General features: G+C 39.5%; 1 protein-coding gene across 5 annotated transcripts in view; it reads right to left on the reverse strand.

Moving 5' to 3' along the window:
- LOC128579003 (uncharacterized) overlaps positions 1-19251 on the reverse strand; it is a 73584-nt gene extending 54333 nt beyond the window's left edge. The window contains exons 1-3 of one of the 5 annotated variants that reach the window (XR_008378025.1): positions 19136-19251; positions 15930-16001; positions 5045-5993 (exon numbers count right to left, since the gene is read on the reverse strand). Coding sequence is in view for 2 of the 5 variants with exons in the window: in XM_053581322.1 (XP_053437297.1) it covers positions 5807-5993; positions 15930-16001; positions 16862-17343 (741 nt within the window). In the remaining 3 variants the exon portion in view is untranslated. Of the gene's footprint in view, positions 1-5044; positions 5994-15929; positions 16002-16861; positions 17552-18609; positions 18967-19135 lie in introns of those variants that run through there. The other 4 variants (XR_008378026.1, XM_053581322.1, XR_008378027.1 and 1 more) reach the window with 4 other exon arrangements.
- Between the last annotated feature and the right edge of the window lie 2892 nt (positions 19252-22143).

The raw sequence follows: 22143 nt of genomic DNA on the forward strand, positions 1-22143 counted from the left end.
TCAAGCACCAACACACAGTAGAAACTCAATTCAAGAACACTGAATTAAACTGTTAATAGTTTTTGCCACCCAAGTCTCTCCAACACTTGACCAAATTAAATAATTAGGAAAATGCTGTTATTCGAACATGACCAAGAAAACAGTAGAAAAAAGGTGGTGTCAAATGCTGTAAAACTTCTAATTCAGTTTACTAATCCACGTGAATGAGAATGGTATAAAAGTGTTTTATCGGAGGGGGATTAAACACAGCAAGTGAAAAGCCAGAATCTTGTGTAAAGTATCACTTAGCTGAAACACTGAAGAAGAGCACACTCCTAACAAGATTACTTTGCTAAAATAGATATAAACTCCCTGTATACATGTTCCATGGATCAGAGAAAAAAAAGCCACTTTAACAAAATAAAAAAAAAAAATGACAAACTTTTTAATCTTCCTTACTAGGCTTGGCCTTTGCTGAAATTGCAAAGATAAAGCGTTTAACATCAGATGAGTAGGGCTCTGAGTACAAAAAAGCAGCATGTTACTTTGTATTTTCTAAATGATTTGCTACTTGAGTGCAATTTATAAAATATCTTCTACTATCACAGCAGAAATTAAGTTTCTTGGCCAAAGTAAATCAAAAATACCACTTCTAAAATTGAAGAATTAGAATTCTTGACTGACCTTATATCTAATTCATGTTTAACCAGACATTTTGAAGTAAAGGCCGTGAATCTGCTTATTAATCTTCCCACTAATACTGAATTTCCTTTCAAAGCCAATGTTAGAACTAGTTTATAACACTATCCATGTTATATCGGTAAATTCCTCCAGTAAGATGTATTTGCTGATTAAGAATTTAAAAATACCAGAATACAACCATCACAGACTATTCAGCTAGGAAAACTCAACTCCTTGTCAAAGAACGAATAATTTCTACTGATGTACCAGAGGAATTAATAAATATTAAAAACAATAGCTGCAGTAGGCATTTCTATACTACATATACTAACTAAAAAGAAAGCTGACTAAACATCAATTTTTAAACTAAGTTTTGGGCAGGTTTACTTAGACTTTATCAATGATCCTAATTATGACAATTTACAACAGCCCCCAGGTCACAGTCCTTTTCACTTAATTTCCTTAAAAGTGATAAAGAAATAAATATTCAGTCTACTCAGTGCTAATATGGAAACCAATGCATAAACAATTACACACTTTTATCAACAATAAAACACAGACATAGTCCAGTACAGGGCAGGGGGAAGAGTGAGAGGGGAGGGTGGAGGAGGAAAATGGGCAGAAGGAAGGAGAGCTTTTGGTGTGCCAGGGTGTTCAGTATGCCCCCTAGGTGAGGGGTACTTTCACAACTGGAACTTTACCTTGGAAGTGAGAACAATGTAATCTAAAAATTTATAATTTGTGCCCACATATTAATTTGAAATAAAAAATTATTTGTCCCATCAAAAAAATAAAGAGAGAGATAAAGAAGAAAAGTTAGGACCTTATCACTTAAAAACAAATATTTCTCTTTTGAGAAAGAAAAATTGGGAGAAATTCTTGGCTGAAAGTTTCCCCAAACCTTTCATTTCTAATTTCTTGGAATATAGCCCTAAGAGCGGCTAAAGACAGAATATGCCCCAGAAGACTGTGGCACTCCAGGTAGAGTCTTAAGCCTGGCATGATCACTGCCTAGCCGTGAGACCTCAGATAAGTTATTTAACCTGAGACTTAGCTTTCTCATCATTAAAATAGGGTACTTTTCATCAGCAGGTTGTTACAAAAAACAAGCAAGTAGTACAAATAAAACTTCTACCTCTTAAGAAGGCCCTCAGTCCAGATTATCTTTCTCCCTTCCTCCCATAGTGAAATACCATTTGGGAAAAATAGTAAAAAAAACTGCATTAACTTTCTGTGACGTACAAATGAAACCATTTGGTCCCTTTATGAACTTAAAAAAAGAAAATGTTTGAATAAGGAGTGTACCTCAATTTATTTCATAAAAAGAGCAGGTGCCTTTATTTCACATAGTCCTGCAAAAGGTCCCTCATAATCTCTAACTGACATGAGTATACATAGGGAAAGGTGTAAGTCTCAAATTCATTTATCAATAATTTTATTATATGGGCAGTGATAAATACTGTAAGGACTCAAAAACTACAAATAAATCTTCAAAACAAAGTTAAATGCCATATTACCATTCTAAAATATTTGTAGGCAGTAGCACAGATGCACATTACTGAATACAATAGTCTGAGAGAGAAAGAAGAGAAGGGGGAGGAAGAGAGATGGGAGTTAGAGAAGGAGGGGAAGAAAGAGCGATAGAAGGGAAAGGGAGGAGGAAATAAAGAAGAAAACAATACTTCAGTAACTCAAAAGATAATCAAAGTTTGACAGCTGGATATAGAAAATTATTTTCTCATTTCCTTCCATGCTCCACCACATTTCCTTTGCAGTCAGTGAGGACTCCACACTTGGGTAAGTTTTGAGAGATATACCAAAAGCTTAAAAACAAGTTTGGCCTTGAGATTTTGTGATATAGGCTAGTCTCATTGGAGTTAGATGATATCTCAAAGTAGTTTTGATTTGCATTTCTCTGATGATTAAAGATGATGAGCATTTTTTCATATGTCTGAAGGCCGTGCGCCTGTCTTCTTCAGAGAAGTTTCTCTTCAAATCCCTTGCCCAGCCTGCGATGGGATCCCTTGTTTTTTTCTTGCTGATGCGTTTGAGTTCTCTGTGGATTCTGGTTATTAAACCTTTGTCAGAGTTATACCCTGCAAATATCTTCTCCCATTCTGAGGGCTGTCTGCTTGCTCTGCTTACTGTGTTCTTAGCTGTGCAGAAACTTTTTAGTTTGATCAAGTCCCAGTAGTGTATTTTTGAAGCTGCTTCAATTGCCCGGGGGGTTCTCCTCATGAAATACTCACCCAGACCAATTTCTTCAAGGGTTTTCCCTGCATTCTCCTCTAGTATTTTTATAGTTTCATGTCTTAAGTTTAAATCTTTAATCCAATGAGAGTCTATCTTAGTTAATGGTGAAAGGTGTGGGTCCAATTTCAGTCTTCTGCAAGTTGCCAGCCAGTTCACCCAGCACCATTTGTTAAATAGGGAATCTTTTCCCCACTGAATGTTTTTAATTGGCTTGTCAAAAATCAAATAGCGGTAAGTAGCTGGATTCATCTCTTGGTTCTCTATTCTATTCCAGATATCTACTTCTCTGTTTTTGTGCCAATACCATGCTGTTTTGATCACTATCGATATGTAGTAAAGTCTGAGGTCTGGTAGTGTGATTCCTCCTGTTTTGTTTTTATTTCTGAGTAATGTCTTGGCTATTCGAGGTTTTTTGGCGTGGATGCGGAGAAAAGGGAACACTTCTGCACTGCTGGTGGGAATGCAAATTAATACATTCCTTTTGGAAAGATATATGGAGAACACTCAGAGATCTAAAAATAGATCTGCCATTCAATCCTGTAATTCCTCTGCTGGGCATATACCCAGAAGACCAAAAATCACAACATAACAAAGATATTTGTACCAGAATGTTTATTGCAGCCCAATTCATAATAGCTAAGTCATGGAAAAAACCCAAGTGCCCATCGATCCACGAATGGATTAATAAATTGTGGTATATGTATACCATGGAATACTATGCAGCCTTAAAGAAAGATGGAGACTTTACCTCTTTCATGTTTACGTGGATGGAGCTGGAACATATTCTTCTTAGTAAAGTATCCCAAGAATGGAAGAAAAAATACCCAATGTACACAGCCCTACTATGAAACTAATTTGGGACTCTCACATGAAAGCTATAACCCAGCTACAACTTAACAATAGGGGGAAGTGGGAAAGGGGGGGTGGGTAGAGGGACGGGAATCGGTGGGATCACACCTGTGGTGCATATTACAGGGGTATTTGCGAAACTTGGTAAATGTAGAATGTAAATGTTTTGGCACAGTAACTGAGATAACGCCGGAAAGGCTATGTTAACCACTGTGATAAAAATGTGTCAAATGGTATATGAAGTGAGTGTATGATGCCCCATAATCATATCATTGTATACAGTTATGATTTAATAAAAAAATTAAAAAAAAAAAACAAGTTTGGCGTTTTACAATATTAAAAGATCAGCATTGCTAATAAAATTCCCTCTGAATGACTCAATTGGTTGCTTTCCTACACCAAGGAAAACAGTCATATAATAAACAATGAAAGTCATAACAATAAACAATTCTGTAGCATTAACAGTTTCAGTCTAATACCAATGAAGACTGTCTTAAATCTTAACATAACAAACTAGATAAATGGATTACTTTATTCCTACAGTATCATACAGACTCTTCCCCACAGTAAACTTTTTGTCTTCTATCCTGGTTTTATATGAAATTAAAAGGAAAAGGCAAGATCTTAACATTTCATAATTAATTACTAAAAATAAAGGTATCTAGACCCTCTATAAAATATAACCTGCAGGTAGCACCTGTAGCTCAAAGGAGTAGGGCGCCGGCCCCATACACCAGAGGTGATGGGTTCAAACCCAGCCCCGGCTAAAAATTGCAAAATATATATATGTATATAACCTACAAACATTCTTATCTGAGAATAGACTAAATATGCAGAAAAAACTTTCTATTCTTATTCTTCACATAGATGGAAAGAAACATGTGCAAGTGGAAATAAAGGAAATATAACCTCTTCATGAAACTAATAACAGCGAACTTTAATGAACATAGCCTACCTTTTGTTCAACATTGTATAAGAAACATTCAAAATGGTAGAGGGTTCAAATGTTACACAGATTTTAATGTGTGTTTGATAAGATTAAAAACTGTAACAACAAAGGAATCATAACAACAAAGTAGAATATATGAGGTTTGTTGAAACGTAAACTAACAATCCTATGTATGCTTAGCTGTTCTTACTCAGGAGCCTTTCACTGTGCTCAACTTAGTTGGTACCTCATTGGTAGGTTACCTGATTTTTGCTTACCTGATTTTTTTTATCCTCTTAGGCCTTACACCCTTATGTTTGGAGACACAGAGACCATTTGATTGAGTCAATATATAATGATAAAACTCTTCCATGATTTGCCAGTTTGCAATCAACTCAAAATGTTCAGACGATCAATGACCAAAATCAGCAAAAGAATTTTTACTGGGTTAAGTGGATAGAAATATTAGATAATTTCATTCTGTGGATTAAAGAAATTAATAAAATAGGATCACAATCTCGGATTTAAAATCCTCAGAGGATATGTTTCAGGATTCAGATTTTTTGAATCTTAAAAAGGTAAAACAATGTATACAATGTAACATTCCCAGCTAAATCTAGGATCATATCTCATAATCAATACTATTATTTCTATAGCAAAATATATAAAAATATTCCTTCCTAAGTGGACTTAAAAACTACTTCAAACAGTCTCATGAAAGTCTGGGTTAGTTTTTGTTACCGAATAAATTTTGATACGAAACTTTTGGAGAAAAAACAAACAAACAACTTTTCATTTGGTTGTCAGAGCTCTTTAAATAAAGAATCATGAATCTATTTCGAATACCACTGTAGATCAAAGTAGGTACAAAGCCATTTTCAAAATATACAGAGCTTATAAATTTATCTGAGATCAAAAAGGCATGGCAAATTAAAGTTTAGCAAAGCAGGAAGTTGTTCCCAGCAAATATAACCTTAAAGTTAGTAAATACAAAAGCTACTTAATTTTAATACTCAAATATATTAAATGATTGTTGAGACTACTTAAAACAATTTCTGGGCGGCGCCTGTGGCTCAGTCGGTAAGGAGCCGGCCCCATATACCGAGGGCAGCGGGTTCAAACCCGGCGCCGGACAAAGCTGCAACCAAAAAATAGCCAGGCATTGTGGAGGGCTTCTGTAGTCCAGTCCCAGCTACTCAGGAGGCTGAGGCAAGACAATCGCTTAAGCCCAGGAGTTGGAGGCTGCTGTGAGCTGCGTGAGGCCATGGCACTCCACCAAGGGCCATAAAGTGAGACTCTGTCTCTACAAAAAAAAAAAAAAATTCTGTGTCACAAATAGAATGTATCTGAGTAAGACAGCAGTGTTTGAGAACACTCATACCTGTAGTCTTCTGTACTTTTTTTACATTTAACCACATGTTGCATTTTCCTTAGCCTTCAGGGTTCACATTCTCTGAGATTTCAGGGATTTGGTGTTTTTCTCATTTATGTTCTTCTTAGTTTGCCCCTCTTGTTTACTTAAATGCCTATTTTGTGCAATGTATCAATCACTGCATGTGTAACACTTCTCCATTTTCAGGCCTTGACACAGGGTAAGTTTTAATTGTTTATGAGGAGTGCCCCAAGTAGTTAGAATGGTTAAAGGACCACAGTTTACAATTTTATGTGTGTAAATATGTTGAAGATTTTCATTATAATAACACAGTATATGATAAGTGCCCTTTAGGTAGCTCAAGCCCACTGACTGAATTACAGTCACACAATCTTCCAGGTGGAAGAACCTCTCTTCTGTCTTAACCTTAGTCTTTACTTACTACCTTTAGAGCAGTGTTTCTCAAAGAATAGCCTGAGCACCACCTGTATCTGGTTTACCTGGGGCATGTGATGAAACAAAGCAGCAAAATTACAAGAGGAAGGAGTCTAATTAAAAGGATAGGAGAAATACCACTCGAACCTATTTTTAAAGGTTCCCTTAGTGGTAAAATGTTAAAAAATGAGGAGGACTTCAAACTACATGTTCAAGCAAAGTGTCTTCTTCTTAAGAACCTGCTTAAGTTTAAATCTTAAAACACAGGTATACCATATTGATGGTGATGAAATATGTCAAAATTAATTGCGTAAACTTAAGAATTTAAAACCCTTCAAATATCACAATTGTAAACATTTTTGTGCTTTTTTAAGACATTAATCATTTCAGGGATTTCCTTAGTACGGCAAATACGGTCACATCTCTAATGAGAGTTTTCCAAAGTTCTTTTTTTTTTTTTAATAAAGTTGAGCTGTACAACATTTATTATTTTTAATGTAAAAGTAACTGGTACTCACGACAAGATCCACTTAAAAATATAGCCCTTGCTTTAATAAGTGTTCTTTATGAAATGTAGGAAAACGTAAACTTTAAGCATGCTGGTTAATGACAAATAATTAGAAATTGCTTGTGATTTTACTAAAAAGTGTGGCTTTAGCTGCTAAGTTAAATTTTCAGAAGTTGTGCTATATTATTTTCAGATCTGTTGTTGTTCTTTTTTAAGGAATACAGAAAACTTAATCAATTACATAGCTAATTTCAGCACAGGACAACCATAATTCTATGTGCATCCTGGCTCTCACTGAAAGCTTTTAAATTCAAAATCTAAACATATCTGTTCCAATAGATTAAGTATAAAGATCAGGTCTGTAAGGTCAAAGGTGCTATATTATATACTTTTTTTATATTTTTGTTTTTTAAATTTATTTTAGCATGAATATTTATTTTTATTAAATCATCACTGTGTAAATTGATATAATCATGGGGCATCATTTACTAGCTTCACTTTTCAAGATATGTTACAAACACAACTATCAAAAAATCTCTTAAAACTGGAACTTAAAATTGGATATGAAGCTCTAAATAGATCTTTTTTCAAGTCTCAAAAATTACAAATTTTAAAAAACATCTAAGTCTCCTAATGGAAAAAAAATTCTTCCTAAAACTGCCATGGAACTTCCAAATAAGTAACACTAGGAAACAACATGGATGAGCCACCTTGACATTAGCTAACATTAAGTGTATAATGCAAATTAAGGCTCCAGTTTCAGAACTTAACAGAGATATGCAGAACAAAAAAATGAGAAGTTGGGAAACTCTTACAGATGAAGAAGCAAAAGATCCTTTAGATTCTTATTTTGATAAGTCTCAAATCTAATAAATGTATTTTAGATGCAAATAACCAATAATTCATTGTCAATGTGACTTTTTTAGACTACTTCACTGACTTCAAAGACCAAGATTGTTATTGAAAATATTTTAATGAAGCAGTCATTTGATATCTTGAAGAAATACAAGAGCTCATCAGAATGCTTTAATTCCGGATATTACTAATTCCCATATTAATTTTTGAACAGGTCAGAATTTTTCTAGGAGTAAAGAAGTAATATTAAAAGTTTCTTGTGGCGAACAAAATAATGTGTCTCACAGGTACAAATGTGGTGTTCTTTACTAATCAGGAATGCAGTTTGAATACTTTGACCATAGGTTCAAAGATGAAAAACTTCTCCTCCAAACAAGTTTTTAAAAAAACCGAATACACTAAAATCTATATATTTTGGTGTGCACTGAATTCATCTTAAAAAACCATCTTGTCGGGTGCGGTGGCTCACGCCTGTAATCCCAGCACTGTGGGAAGCTGAGGAGGGAGAATTGCTTGAGCTCAGGAGTTTGAGATTCACCTGAGAGAGAGTCAGACCACAACTCATGAAAAAAATGGAAAAACCCTGCTGTGTGCTGCAGCAAGCACCTGTAATCCCAGTGGTTTCTGGAGGCTGAGGTAGGGGGATGCCCACAGTACAAGTCTGAGGTTGCAGTGAGCTACCATGCCACTGCACTCTGCTCAGGGGCATAGGGTAGATACTGCCTCAACAACAACAACAAAAAAAAACTATCTTATTCCAGCCACTCCAACTGACCTGTCATGCATGTGACATATCCTGAAGCTTCAACTGGACAAACTTCCCAATTTATCAACTGTAATGCAATATTTGCGTGCCATAAAAAAATGTTGGACACAAAACTTATATAGATAATCTAACGTCCACAGTAAAATCAAAGTATATTTTCTTACCAGATGGAGACTTACAGAGAGGCTTGGTCTTCAATTCTTCATACTCAATTCTTCTTAATATTAAGATAACATTTTGTTAACATACACAGTATTCCAGAAATCCAGGAAACAAAATAAAGTCCCTGAATTTTCTTTAATGGACAAGTGAGTTCCTTTTCATTCACAAAATACAATCTCCAAATTCCCTATGGTAATATTACAGAGCACCATAGCTGAGTTACACAATTTAGTACCAACTTGTATTCTTAACATAGAAGCAATTGAGAGCACCTGGAAGTTCTTTTACAATGGAGGGGCAAACTTAAAACTTGGTTTTCTGCACTTTGAGCTCACCATACTGCTTTCAAATGTTCTACAGAACTCCATTTTCACCTGCACGATTACCTCTCACCAATAAACTTCTAAGACACTCACTGTCCTACACTATTTTGCAAAAATTTCTATTTTTGGGAAGCATGTATCTGTAAAAGGCACTTAAGAGATCTCAAAGTTGGGAAGAGCTGTGCGGGACCCGCAATCGGCACCCACCCAGACCTGCGGAAGAGCTTTGCAGGGACCCCTGATGGGTACCCTCCCAGACCTCCATAACAGCTGAGACCCCCCCGGAGCTGCGCCTCGCCTGCCCTGACCAGGAACTCCGGGAGCCACGCAACCACCCGTCTTCTCTCCTGTACCCTCCCTGAATCCATGCACACCTGCTAGTCTGGCCAGGGAATCTGGTAGCCGGTGCTTTCCAGAGCCCTCCCTGCCTCTATGTGGAGCCCTTCTCCTGTCCAGAGGCTGCTGGAGCCTTGGGCCCTCTGTGCCAAAGTCACTGGGTGCCAGGCACTCCCACAACCATGTGCACCACCCCCCGCCCTGTTGCTGGATCTTGGGGTGTCACACTCTGGAGCTGTTCCCACAACCAGAACTCCCTGGGTTGGGCAGCCCAGAAGAGCTACACAGGGTCACACCATACAAAGATCCAGCAACAATAGAGTGATCCCCCGGGGTCTAATCTCGGAGAGACACCACCCCAACTCTGAGGACGGCCAGAGGCAATGGTGAAAAACAATCATGAGATGCAATCAAGGGAAAAACTCTGGCAATATGAATAATCAGAGTAGATCAACTTCCCCAAGGATCAATGGGGCAGACACAGCACAGGATCCCATGCACAAACAAATAGCTGAGATATTAGAAATCAAATTCAGAATCTGGATAGCAAATAAGATTGAATTAGAATTCCAAGCAGTAACCCAAAAGATGTCTCAAGAATTCAATGAATTCAAAGACCAAAAACCAAAGATTTTGACACATTGAGACAAGAAGTTGCAGCCCTCAAAGATGTGAGAAAAACAGTAGAATGCCTCAGTAACAGAATGGAGCAAGCAGAAGAAAGGATTTCTGACATTGAAGAAAAGCTTTCCAATGCTCTCAAACTCTCAAAAAGGAAGAGAAATGGAGGGCAAAAACAGATCACTGTCTCACAGACCTGTGGGATAATTCGAGGAAAACCAATATTTGTCTTATGGGGATCCCCCAAAGTGATGAAGTGTCTTCAAAAGGCACAGAGTCTCTTCTCCATGAGACTATGAAGGAGAACTTTCCAGACATGCCAAGAGATTCCGAAATTCAGATAGCAGACAGTTTCAGAACTCCAGCACAACTCAACCCAAATAAGAGATCACCCAGACACATCATAATGAATTTCACTAAAATTAATATAAAGGAGAAAATTCTGAAAGCTGCCAGATGAAAGAAAACCATCATCTACAAGGGGAAGAATATTAGAATAACTGCAGATCTCGCTGCTGAAAATTTTCAAGCTAGAAGAGGATAGTCATCGACTTTTAATCACCTAAAACAAAATAACTTTCAACCCAGGATCCTGTACCCAGATAAATTGAGTTTCATTTATGATGGAGAAATTAAATACTTTAATGACATTCACATGTTGAAGAAATCTGCCACAACTAAAACACCGCTCCAGGATATTCTCAGACCAATCCTCCATAAACACCAGAATAATTCCCCACCACAAAAGTAAACCCAACCAGAAAATTTTGATCAAATTCCAACTTCCAAAGTCACAAAAGTATTAAAAATGTCCACCGGACTCTCGAAAGGCTTATCAATATTCTCAATTAATGTGAATGGTTTAAATTGTCCTCTAAAGAGGCACAGGTTGGCTGACTGGACACAAAAACTCAAGACATATATCTGCTGCATACAAGAATCTGATCTTACATTAAAATACAAATATAGACAAAAGGTTAAGGGATCTATACACCAGGCAAATAGAAAGCAGAAAAAGCAGGCATTGAATCCTATTCGCAGACACAATAGGCTTTAATCCAAACAAAATAAGGAAGGATAAGGGTGAACACTTCAAATCTTTTAAAGGTAATACTCAATATGATGAGATTTCAATTATTAATATTTATGCATCCAACTAGACTGCACCTCAATTTATAAGAGAAACTCTAAAAGACATGAGCAACTTGATTTCCTCCAGTTCCATAGTAGTTCGAGATTTTTAACTCCCCTTTAGCAGTGCTGGATAGATCCTCCAGTGTGGAAGGCTGACACCACAGCATCTATTTTGTAGGCCAAGTGCTATTTCCTGTACTAACAGACTTAAGTTTCTATTTCCCTGCAAACGCCTGGCCTAAGTTTCTATTTCCCTGCAAATGCCAGGCCTCTTCTTGTAAATCACATGAGCGAAACTTGGAAACTTGCCATTGGGAACATTTCTCGGCCATGGCCAGGTTGCTTGGATACCCGGTGACGTAAACATCCTCCCTCACCCACCCTTATATACCCTGAGATAACATTGTAATAAACGAGACTTGATCAGACTCCTGTCTTGTCTCCATTCTTTGCCCCCTTGCCACTTCCCATTCTCACCCCTCCTCCAGGTATCCCTGTCGACTGACCCAAGGGCCGGGGCACTCCAGAAAGACTCTAAGCAAAGAAATCTTAGATTTAAGTGTAACCATTCAATATCTGGACTTAAAAGACATCTACAGAACATTTCATCCCAACAAAACTGAACACACATTCTTCTCATCAGCCCACCAAACATACTCCAAAATCAACCACATCCTAGGCCACAAATCTAACCTCAGCAAATTTTAAAAAATAGAAATTATCCCTTGCATCTTCTCAGACCATCATGGAATAAAAGTTGAACTCAAAAACAACAGGAATCTGCATACCCATACAAAACATGGAAGCTAAATAACCTTATGCTGAAGGATAGATGGCTTATAGGCGAGATTAAGAAGGAAATCACTAAGTTTTTGGAACAAAACAACAATGAAGACACGAATTATCAGAACCTCTGGGATACTGCAAAGGCAGTCCTAAGATGGAAATTTACAGCAGTGCAAGCCTTCCTGAAGAAAATGGAAAGAGAGTAAGTTAATAACTTAATGGGACATCTCAAGCAACTGGAGAAGGAAGAACATTCCAACCCCAAACCGAACAGAAGAAAAGAAATAACCAAAATCAGAGGAGAATTAAATAAAATTCAAAATAAAAAAATTATACAACAGATCAATAAATCCAAAAGTTGGTTTTTTGAAAAGGTCAATAAAATAGATAAACCTTTGGCCAACCTAACCAGGAATAAAAGAGTAAAATCTCTAATTTCATTAATCAGAAATGGTAAAGACCCCTCAGAAATTCAAAAAAATCCTTAATGAATATTACAAGAAAGTTTACTCAGAAATATGAAAATCTGAAAGAAATCAACCAATACTTGGAAGTATGCTACCTTAGCCAGAATGAAGTGAAAATGTTGAACAGGCCTATATCAAGTTCTGAAATAGCATCAACTATACAAAATCTCCCTAAAAAGAAAATCTCATGACCAGATGGCTTTACATCAGAATTCTATCAAACCTTTAAAGAAGAACTAGTACCTATATTACTAAACCTCTTCCAAAATATAGAAAATGAAGGAATACTACCAAACACATTTTGTGATGCAAAAATCACCTTGATCCCTAAATCAGTGGAAAGACCCAACAAGAAAATGATACACCAATATCACTAATGAATACTGATGCAACAATACTCAATAAGATCCTAACAAACAGAATCCAACAACACATCAAAAAAATTATACACCATGACCAAGTGGGATTTATCCCAGGGTCTTGAGGCTGGTTCAATATACATAAATCTATAAATATAATTCAGCGCATAAACAAACTAAAAAATAAAGACCACTTAAGAAAATTGGTATAGAAGGGACAGAGGCCATCTACAGCAAACCCACACACAATATCGTATTGAATGGAGTTACACTGAAATAATTTCCACTTAGATCAGGAACCAGGTAAGGTTGCCCATTGTCTCCATTGCTCTTTAACGTTGTAATGGAAGTTTTAGCCACTGTAATTAGGCAAGAAAAGGCGATCAAGGGTATCCACATAGGGTCAGAAGAGATCAAACTTTCATTCTTTGCAGATGACATGACTGTATATCTGGAAAACACTACGGATTCTATTATGAAACATTTACATGTGATCAAGGAATACAACAATGTCTAAGGCTACAAAATCAACATCCATAAATCTGTAGCCTTTATATATACCAACAATAACCAAGCCGAAAAAACAGTCAAGGACTCTATTCCTTTCACAGTAGTGCCAAAGAAGATGAAATATTTGGGAGTTTATCTAACAAAGGATGTGAAAGATCTCTATAAAGAGAACTATGAAACTCTAAGAAAAGAAATAGCTGAAGATCTTAAGAATTGGAAAAACATACCATGCTCTTGGTTGGGAAGAATCAACATCGTTAAAATGTCTATACTACCCAAAGCAATATATAATTTTAACACAATTCCTATCAAAGCTACATTGTCATATTTTAAAGACCTTGAAAAAATAATACTTTGTTTTATATGGAATCAAAAACCTCAAACAGACAAAACATTACTCAGAAATGAAAACAAAGCCGGAGAAATCATGCTACCAGGCCTGAGACTGTACTATAAATCGATAGTGATCAAAACAGCATGGTACTGGCACAAAAACAGAGAAGCAGATGTCTGGAACAGAACAGAAACCAAGAGATGAATGCAGCTACTTACAGTTATTTGATCTTTGACAAGCCAATTAAAAACATTCAGTAGGGAAAAGATTCCCTATTTAACAAATAGTGCTGGGTAAACTGGCTGGCAACTGTAGAAGATTGAAACTGGACCCATACCTTTCACCATTCACTAACATAGACTCTCACTGGATAAAATATTTAAACTTAAGACATGAAACTATAAAAATACTTGAAGAAAGTGCAGGGAAAACTCTTGAAGGAATCAGCCTGGGTGAATATTTTCAGGAGGACTCCCCAGGCAATTGAAGCAGTATCAAAAATACACTACTGGGACCTGATCAAACTAAAAAGCTTCTGCACAGCCAAGAACATAGTAAGTAAAGCAAACAGATAACCCTCAGAATGGGAGAAAATATTTTCAGGTTATACCTCCGATAAAGATCTAATAACCAGAATCCACAGAGAACTCAAATGTATTCGCAAGAAAAAAACTTGTGACCCCATCTCAGGGAGCGCAAGGGACTTGAAGAGAAACTTCTCTAAAGAAGACAGAAGCATGATTTACAAACACATGAAAAAAAGCTCATTATCTTTATTCATCAGAGAAATGCAAATCAAAACTACTCTGAGATATCACCTAACCCCAGTAAGAGTAGCCCACTTAACAAAATCCCAAAACCGGAGATGTTGGCATAGATGTGGAGAAAAGGGCACACTTCTACACTGCTGGTGGAAATGCACACTAAAACGTTCCTTCTGGAAGGATGTTTGGAGAATACTTAGAGACCTAAAAATAGACCTGCATTTCAATCCTATAATTCCTTTACTAGGTTTATACCCAGAAGATCAAAAATCACAACATAAAAAAGACATCTGTACCAGAATGTTTATTGCAGCCCAATTCATAATTGCTAAGTCATGGAAGAAGCCCAGGTGCCCATCAACCTACGAATGGACTAGCAAATTGTGGTACATGTATACCATGGAATATTATGCAGCCTTGAAGAAAGATGGAGACTTTACCTCTTTCATGTTTACATGATGGAGCTGGAACATATTCTTCTTAGCAAAGTATCTCAAGAATGGAAGAAAAAGTATTCAATGTATTCGGCCCTACTATGAAGCTATTTTATAGCTTTCACATGAATGCTATTACCCAAGTATAGCACACAAATATGGGGAAGGGGCCAAGGGAAAGGAACGTAGGGGGGAGGTTAGGGTGGATGGAGGGTAATGGGTGGGGCCACACCTACCGTGCATCTTAGAATGGGTACAGGCGAAATCTACTAAATGCGGAATACAAATGTCCACAAACAATAACTAAGAAAATGCCATGAAGGCTAGGTTGAATAGTTTGATGAAAATATTTCAGATTGTATATGAAACCAAGCACATTGTACCTCTTGATTGCACAAATGTACACAGCAATTATTTAAAATAAAAAGAAAGATCTCAAAGTCATTGCTTATTAGTCATACAGACTACTAAAATGTTCCTAATTTCTCCAAATATATACATTTTGAAAGAAATTGATCAATTTTGAATCAAGCTAGTGCACTAAATGCTAGATTTACTACACTGCCCAATCCACCCTTTCCCACCTCACAAGTAACGGTTATAAATACTACAAGTTACTCAAGAAAGAGAACCTAGCAGAGAGTAAGCAAATGTCAGTCACTATAATTTGAGAAGCCTCTGCACAATGCTTCCTTGGGTTTTTAATAATTCTTTCCTTTCATACAATGTAATCTTTCTATAGTATTGCCTAGCATTAAATTCACCAGATCATCAACTCTGTGTAAAATTTCATTATCAATTAAAATGCTTATTTGAAAATAAAATGTTGAAATGATAATTACTTATAGATAAACATGAAATGAACATTGAAATTATCTTAAAATAATAACAAACCATAGCTCAATTCTAAACACTAAGAATCATAAATTGACTTCTGCTGTGGGAAACTCAGTGAGACAAGGTTTCTGGGGTGTTGTAACCCCAATAAAGCATTTTCCTGTGTGAACAGTAAAGACCCCTATGTCATTACTAGTGTCATCCAGCTTGCGTGTATGAAGAGTTTGCATACTTACCCAAGAAGGCAAATGGAAAGTACACAGGGAGGACAATGAACTGCGGCAAAGCCTATGTCATATGACAGTGACCTATAAAGTATCAAGTGAAGGTACATCATCAGTGTGGTAGAGCTTTAAAACAGTAGAGTCCCAAGTCCTGTAACATCTATGAAAGAGGGGTGTCGAAATCCTGGAGTCCTACTCCCCATCAACCTCTCCCCTTTCTCCACTACCCACCCTGGAGAACTGTGGGGACAGGAAAAGCAAAGCTCTCAGTAGTCAAAGGGCAGATGCTGGGGGTGGGGAGGAGGGTAGCCCAGCTGGCATCCCAAGGTGTCTCCAGCACCCTCGCTTCCTACTCCCCGTATGTACAAAGCAGAGAGTTGATCCATTCCACAAACGCAAAACCCACACGGCGATCATACATCAATTTGCACAAGTGATCACCGCCCCCAGGACAAATACACCAGTAACCAAATTATAGTGATTGATCCATAGGCAGCCCTGCCCCAGAGCCGGCAGGAGGTGCCACCGCAGCGGCAGCAGGGCCAGGTATCGCAGTCTCTCAGTCTTGCAGTCCTGGGCGGCCACAGCCGGCTTCCAACTTTGCCTGGCCCGGGTCACAATCCCGAGATTGGAGAAGAGAACCGACTGGGAAAACACATTTGCCAGAGCCCACAGCGACAAGTGCAGGACCACCAGGTCTGTGAGGTCGGGTGGGGGTAGCTAGGAAACAGAGAGGGAGGAAGGGAGCGAGGGATCCCACCCTGGCTTTGTTGCTGGTGACCATCAAGTTTGCCTCTTAGTACAAAATGTCGATCTTAAAGGCTGACAAGACAGAGGCAGAGGGAGAAAGAGAAAGGAAATAGAGTCCATCTTGCTTTGGGGAAGAAGGGGGAGAGAAAAACGAAGTGCAAATCCCACACTCTGGGCGTAAGTCTTCTAAACACTTTTGGATAACGGAGAAGCAACGAGTGGAGTGTCCCCGGCCCGTGTCTGCTGGAACTGGCGGCAGTCTGGGCAGAAAACGCCTCCCTCTGCTTCTCCTCCTCCCCCGGGCCAGAGAAGATCCCGCTGCCACTGCCTCTCCCTCCACTGTCCCCCCCCCAGGGAGGCACCGCCGGCGCCCGGCCCTGCGCTGCCATTCCAGGCTTGGACCGAGCGCGCGCGTGGGGCTGGGCGCGGGTTGGCCGCGCAGGGACGTCCGCGCCGAGAACCCCCCCGCACCCCTTGACCGCCGGCTGGATACAAAAGTCGCTCGAGCAGAGGTTCGGCAGCGCGCAGGGGAGGGAGTGTGCGTAGGGGGTCCCCACGCCGCGAGTGGGCAACCCCAGGAGGTGGCGAAGAACGCCCCTCCCCGCGCGGGGAAAGAACCCCAGTCCGAGTCAGCCAGCCCGGTCCGCGGCGGGGAGACAAGAACTGGACGTGTCATTACCAGGACAGCCAATGGTTTCGAAGCCCCAGGCCAATGCCCATTAGCAGAGGCAGAGCTCGCTCCGTCCCCATCCCCCACAACCTCCACCCACCTTCCCCTTCCCTACCCCAGACCCCACCTCCACTCCACCTGGCAAAACTTTTCAACAAGATCCATCTGGACTAATTCGTCCCCAAACAGTTAAAATAATTGACTAGACCCTACACACCGGGAAGGAAGGGGAATACATGTTTTATTTTCCTTTCTACAGAAAGGAAAGCAAAAAATATCTTCTCTCTGTCTCTCCTTCTTCCCCCCCCCACCCTGCCCCTGTCATACATGTTGTCTTAGCTTTTTGCATCATTTCGTTTTACCTTCCTCATTTAGCAGAAATGATCGCGACTATTTCACATATAAACGTGTTCCTGTTTTAGATTCTAGGATTCAGGGTCCTTGTAAATTACAGGACTCAGGTTGGGTCTCAGTTACCTTAAGTTTCATACAATACCAAAAAATAAAAAAATAAAAAGTAATAATTTCTGAGGGTGAGTGAGCGCGATGAGGTGGAGGATTTCGGAAAAGAACCTCGAGTCTGATTACAAGGACCCGGATCGCGGCAAATAACAGTGTCACAGAAGCATGGCTTAAGAGGGCTGGGAAGCTCTTTTTAGAGGCATTAACCCCATCCTTGGATAAAGGATCTGCAAGTTTTCTGTCATCGCGACCATGCAAAGGCATAACATACCTTCAGAAATAAGACTTTAAACAGCCAAGGCCTTCCACCTCCCCTCAGCCTCGCTCTCTCCACCTTAAACTTATTGACACAACATAATCCCACATTCAAGCAAAATCCTCTCACAGCCTCCCTCCTCCTCTTCCCCCTCTTCTTCCCTCCCATTCTATCCCTCTCTCTCTCTATCGCTCTTTCTTCTTCTCTGCTCTGCTCTCCCACCTTCCCTCCCCCTTCTCTCTCTCCTTCTTCCTCGCCCTCTTCCCCCTCTCCTCCAATTCTTCCTCCAGGCTACTCTGGTACTAAAACAGCACTTTCTCTACTGCCGCGCCTTTGGTTGGGGGCGGGGGATGAGAGGCACTGATCTGCAGGGCCGGAACACCCAAATCCCAACTCTCCAGATGAACGAGCAACTGGCTGCTGTTCCCGGTCACCAACGCACACTAAACGTTCGAAAAATCCACCGAGGGCTGGCTCCTTGTACCTTCCTCCCCTGCCCCTGCTCCCCAGGCCCCACCTCTCAGGCAGCCCAGACCAGTCTGGGCTCCACGTACTTTCGCCCGGATGAAATTTGGGGCTCCCTCGTCGGCCAAGAGCCGCCACCGGCGTGAGAGCTCTGTTGTTGTTTTCCTGGGGCTGCTCCAGCCCGCGCCCCGGCTCCCTACCCTTCTTGGGCGTCGCTGCCTGTGTGCCGAGAGGAGCTAGTTGCAAACGCAGCCTGGCACCAGCTGGCGAGGTACTCCCCAGGTCAGCCCGCAGCCTCCTGCTTGCGGGGCACTGCCTCGGCGCCCCCGCCTTCTTCCCGGCCCCCACCTCTCTCAACCCAAAGTTTTGGCGGAGGGGGAAAGTGCCAGGGGAGCCAGCCAGCCGATTCCGTACCCACGGGGTTCCCCCAGTCTTCCTCAAGTCCACTCTACCGGCTGCCGCCGCCGCAGCCACTCCTGCCTCAGAGTCCTTGGAGCTGCAGCACAACGACTGGCAAGTGAGTAGGAAAACAGAAAGTGCAGGGAGAGCTCGCGGGGGGGGGGGGGAGGGGTGGTGGGGGGTGGCGGAGGGGGACGCGGAAGGGGGGGCGCCTACCTCCGGGTGTGAGGGAGTGTGTGGCTGGCACTCAGCGGCCAGTCAGGGTTTCTCTGTGGGAAAGTGGAGAGGAGCTAACGGAGCCGCTCTGCCTCCGCTTCACTGTAAACTGCTCCACATACAGTACTTGCAACCCGGAGAGACTGAAAACACTCATTTTATATAAGGCAGCCTGCCATTGGCCCCTGCCGTGATGGACAGGCCGCGCAGCCAAACAGAATGCCGGTTACACCCAAACGCACATATATACACATTTTACAGAGACACACACAGATCATCACATTTTCTATTTTCTAATGTTCGGGACCTGTGGACAGTGGGAGAGGACAGGTAGAGAGGCCCAGCAGAGTGGGATGAAGGGAGAAAGCCCTGTCTGCGCCAAATTGCAAGGCTTGAAACTGGTGTCCTTTTGACTTGGGAGGGTTATAATAAACTACAACTCCACTGGATATGGAAGTGGGTTGGCTTTTTTTGTTTGTTTGTTTGTTTGTTTTATTAATCGTTGCCTTTTGGTGCCCCGTGGAAGAGGCATGCTTTGTGTTATAATTTTACAGCCTGACCTGGCTAACAAGTGGTCAAAATTACGTTGGATTTCTTTTGTTAATGGGTTAGCTCTCACATAGGCCAAAATAGTGCAAGATAAGTTTATTAGCACTATAATGCAATGAGGTTGTTAATGGCTCATTGGTAGGTAAATTCACAAAAATCAATACAACAACACACAGAAACAAAGATAAATATATTGCTGAAATAGACAAACTACTTTTAGCTGGTCAGAGGACTGTAATCGCCTGTGTGGACCAGCAAACTGTGCTATCAGGTAGAATAAGTCACCGGAGATTGGCTATTGTCCCTTCGCCATAAAAAAGAAAGAATGGTCTTTTGTTTCAATATATATGAGATTTATATTTTTCATATTATATTTGTAAATATACGGTTTTTACTTGAAACATTTCATATCATCTGTGAACATCATGTGTTGGGTAACTTTTGGAGATGACTAACTTGAGAACTGGCCTTTCTGATTTTTTCTGTGATGAATCTTTGGCAGATTATATTTGAAAGTCCAATTTAAATAAATCAACAGGTTGCTGGCAGAAGGCCAAAGCTGGAAATTAAGAGGAATACATTCTATACTAAACTCTTTTTAAAAAAATTAAACTCTAACTAGATAGGCAATTTTCAGCAAATTACTCAGTCTCTTCACTGCCCAAGAGTTGGTTTTGAGTTTTGTTTTATGATTTAAATAAAAAGCTTCTCTCAGATTCCTTCATTAAGCATTTAGTCAGAAACTACTATGTGCCAGTAATTATCTTACTTGTTTTCTTACAGGTCCTTCTGATTTAATAGTCTATGAATTATTCTTAAATACAAACATTTTGGAGCTTAAGTAAACTCTATAACTTTATGGTTGACATGCATAGCTTTAAAACTTAAAGGAAACCTGAATAAGAAAATTTATTTTTAATCCCCTTTTATTTCCTCGATGCTATCTTAAGGTTTTTCTCTCACATCCATGAAGTTATCAAAAGACAGTCTCTGTGTGAGTGTATAAAAAGGGGAAAGAGAAACAGATAGAGAGACAACTTAAGTTTATGAAAACAAATATAAAAATCTAATGTTTTACTTATTTTGTAAAGGAAAATTATTTTTAAAGGGAAATGTATATTTAATCACACCATTTTAAACAGATAATATTAATGACACTTTGCATTCAGTTGACAGAAGGAACAAAGTATTCTTTATCCAGACGACACTGCACTGAAGTTGGTGCTAAGTATTATTATCTCTATTTTACCCATAAGAGAAATAAGGCAGGGACAGATATACCTTCTGCTCCATGTTACACAGAATGACAATGAAGAAGGAATTTAAAACCAAGACTTTTAGTACCCAGCACAGATTTTGAGTAAGTGACAAACTTCAAGGACAAGAGGCAGATGGAAAGAAAACTGGAAAAACTTTCTTAGGTTCTCGTTGTGCACGTCTTCTTCTTCTTTTTTTTTTTTTTTTTTGAGACAAGAGTTTCACTTTTTCACCCTCTTGGTGGTAGAGTGTCATGGCATCATAACTCAACAATAACCTGAAACTCTTGGGCTCAAGTGATCCTCTTGCCTCAGCCTCCCAAGTAGCTGGGACTACAGGCACCTGCCACAATGCCCAGCTTTATTTATTTATTTATTTATTTATTTATTTATTTATTTATTTATTTTTGCCTTGGGGTCTTGGTCGTGCTCTGGTCAGGCTGGTCTTAAACTCCTGAGCTCAAGAAATTCACCAGCCTCAGTTCTCAGAGTCTAGAATCACAGCCATGAGCCACTGAGCCTAGCCATTGTTCTCCTTTTTATTTTTTTATTTTTTTATTTTTTGCAGTTTTTCGCAGGGGCTGGGTTTGAACCCGCCACCTCCAGCATATGGGGCCAGTGCCCTCCTTTGAGCCACAGGCACTGTCCTGTTCTCCTTTTTAAAGAACTAAAAGACTCAACAAGAGTTGCCATATTTAAATGCTGGGGAAAGTGCTGTGCATTATCTGTTGGTGTGTATATTTTATGAAAAATATTAAAGACTAGCCTATTCCCCACCCCTGTAGGAAATAACCCCCAACCATTAGGAAAACATTCTTCATATTTTTTTGTGGTCACAAGATATTTTTGTTGAATTACACTTTGCAGAGTTATTTAGAGCTACAGCATTCAAAGTTTTAAATCATTCATTGTTATCATTGAATTGTTAGAGTACGTAGGCTTAACATATATATATTTTTGTATACATTAAAATAGGCTATTTAGTAAAATCATATAGTCACAAAAACAAAATATAAAAGCATGAGATAAAAATAACATTAAATAAGAATTCTAAGTTTTCTCATAGTCCATCAAACTGTAGATTCCTAAGATAGAGTTTTAGCACATACCCGAGGGTTTTGCATTCCAGTTTAGAGACCTCTGGTGCAAAGTTCTAACTGACAAGGACTGATGCAGAAGAGCATAAAGAAGTGCATTAAAGTG

The sequence above is a fragment of the Nycticebus coucang genome, chromosome Y, assembly GCF_027406575.1.
Source record: "Nycticebus coucang isolate mNycCou1 chromosome Y, mNycCou1.pri, whole genome shotgun sequence".
Lineage (NCBI taxonomy): Eukaryota > Metazoa > Chordata > Mammalia > Primates > Lorisidae > Nycticebus > Nycticebus coucang.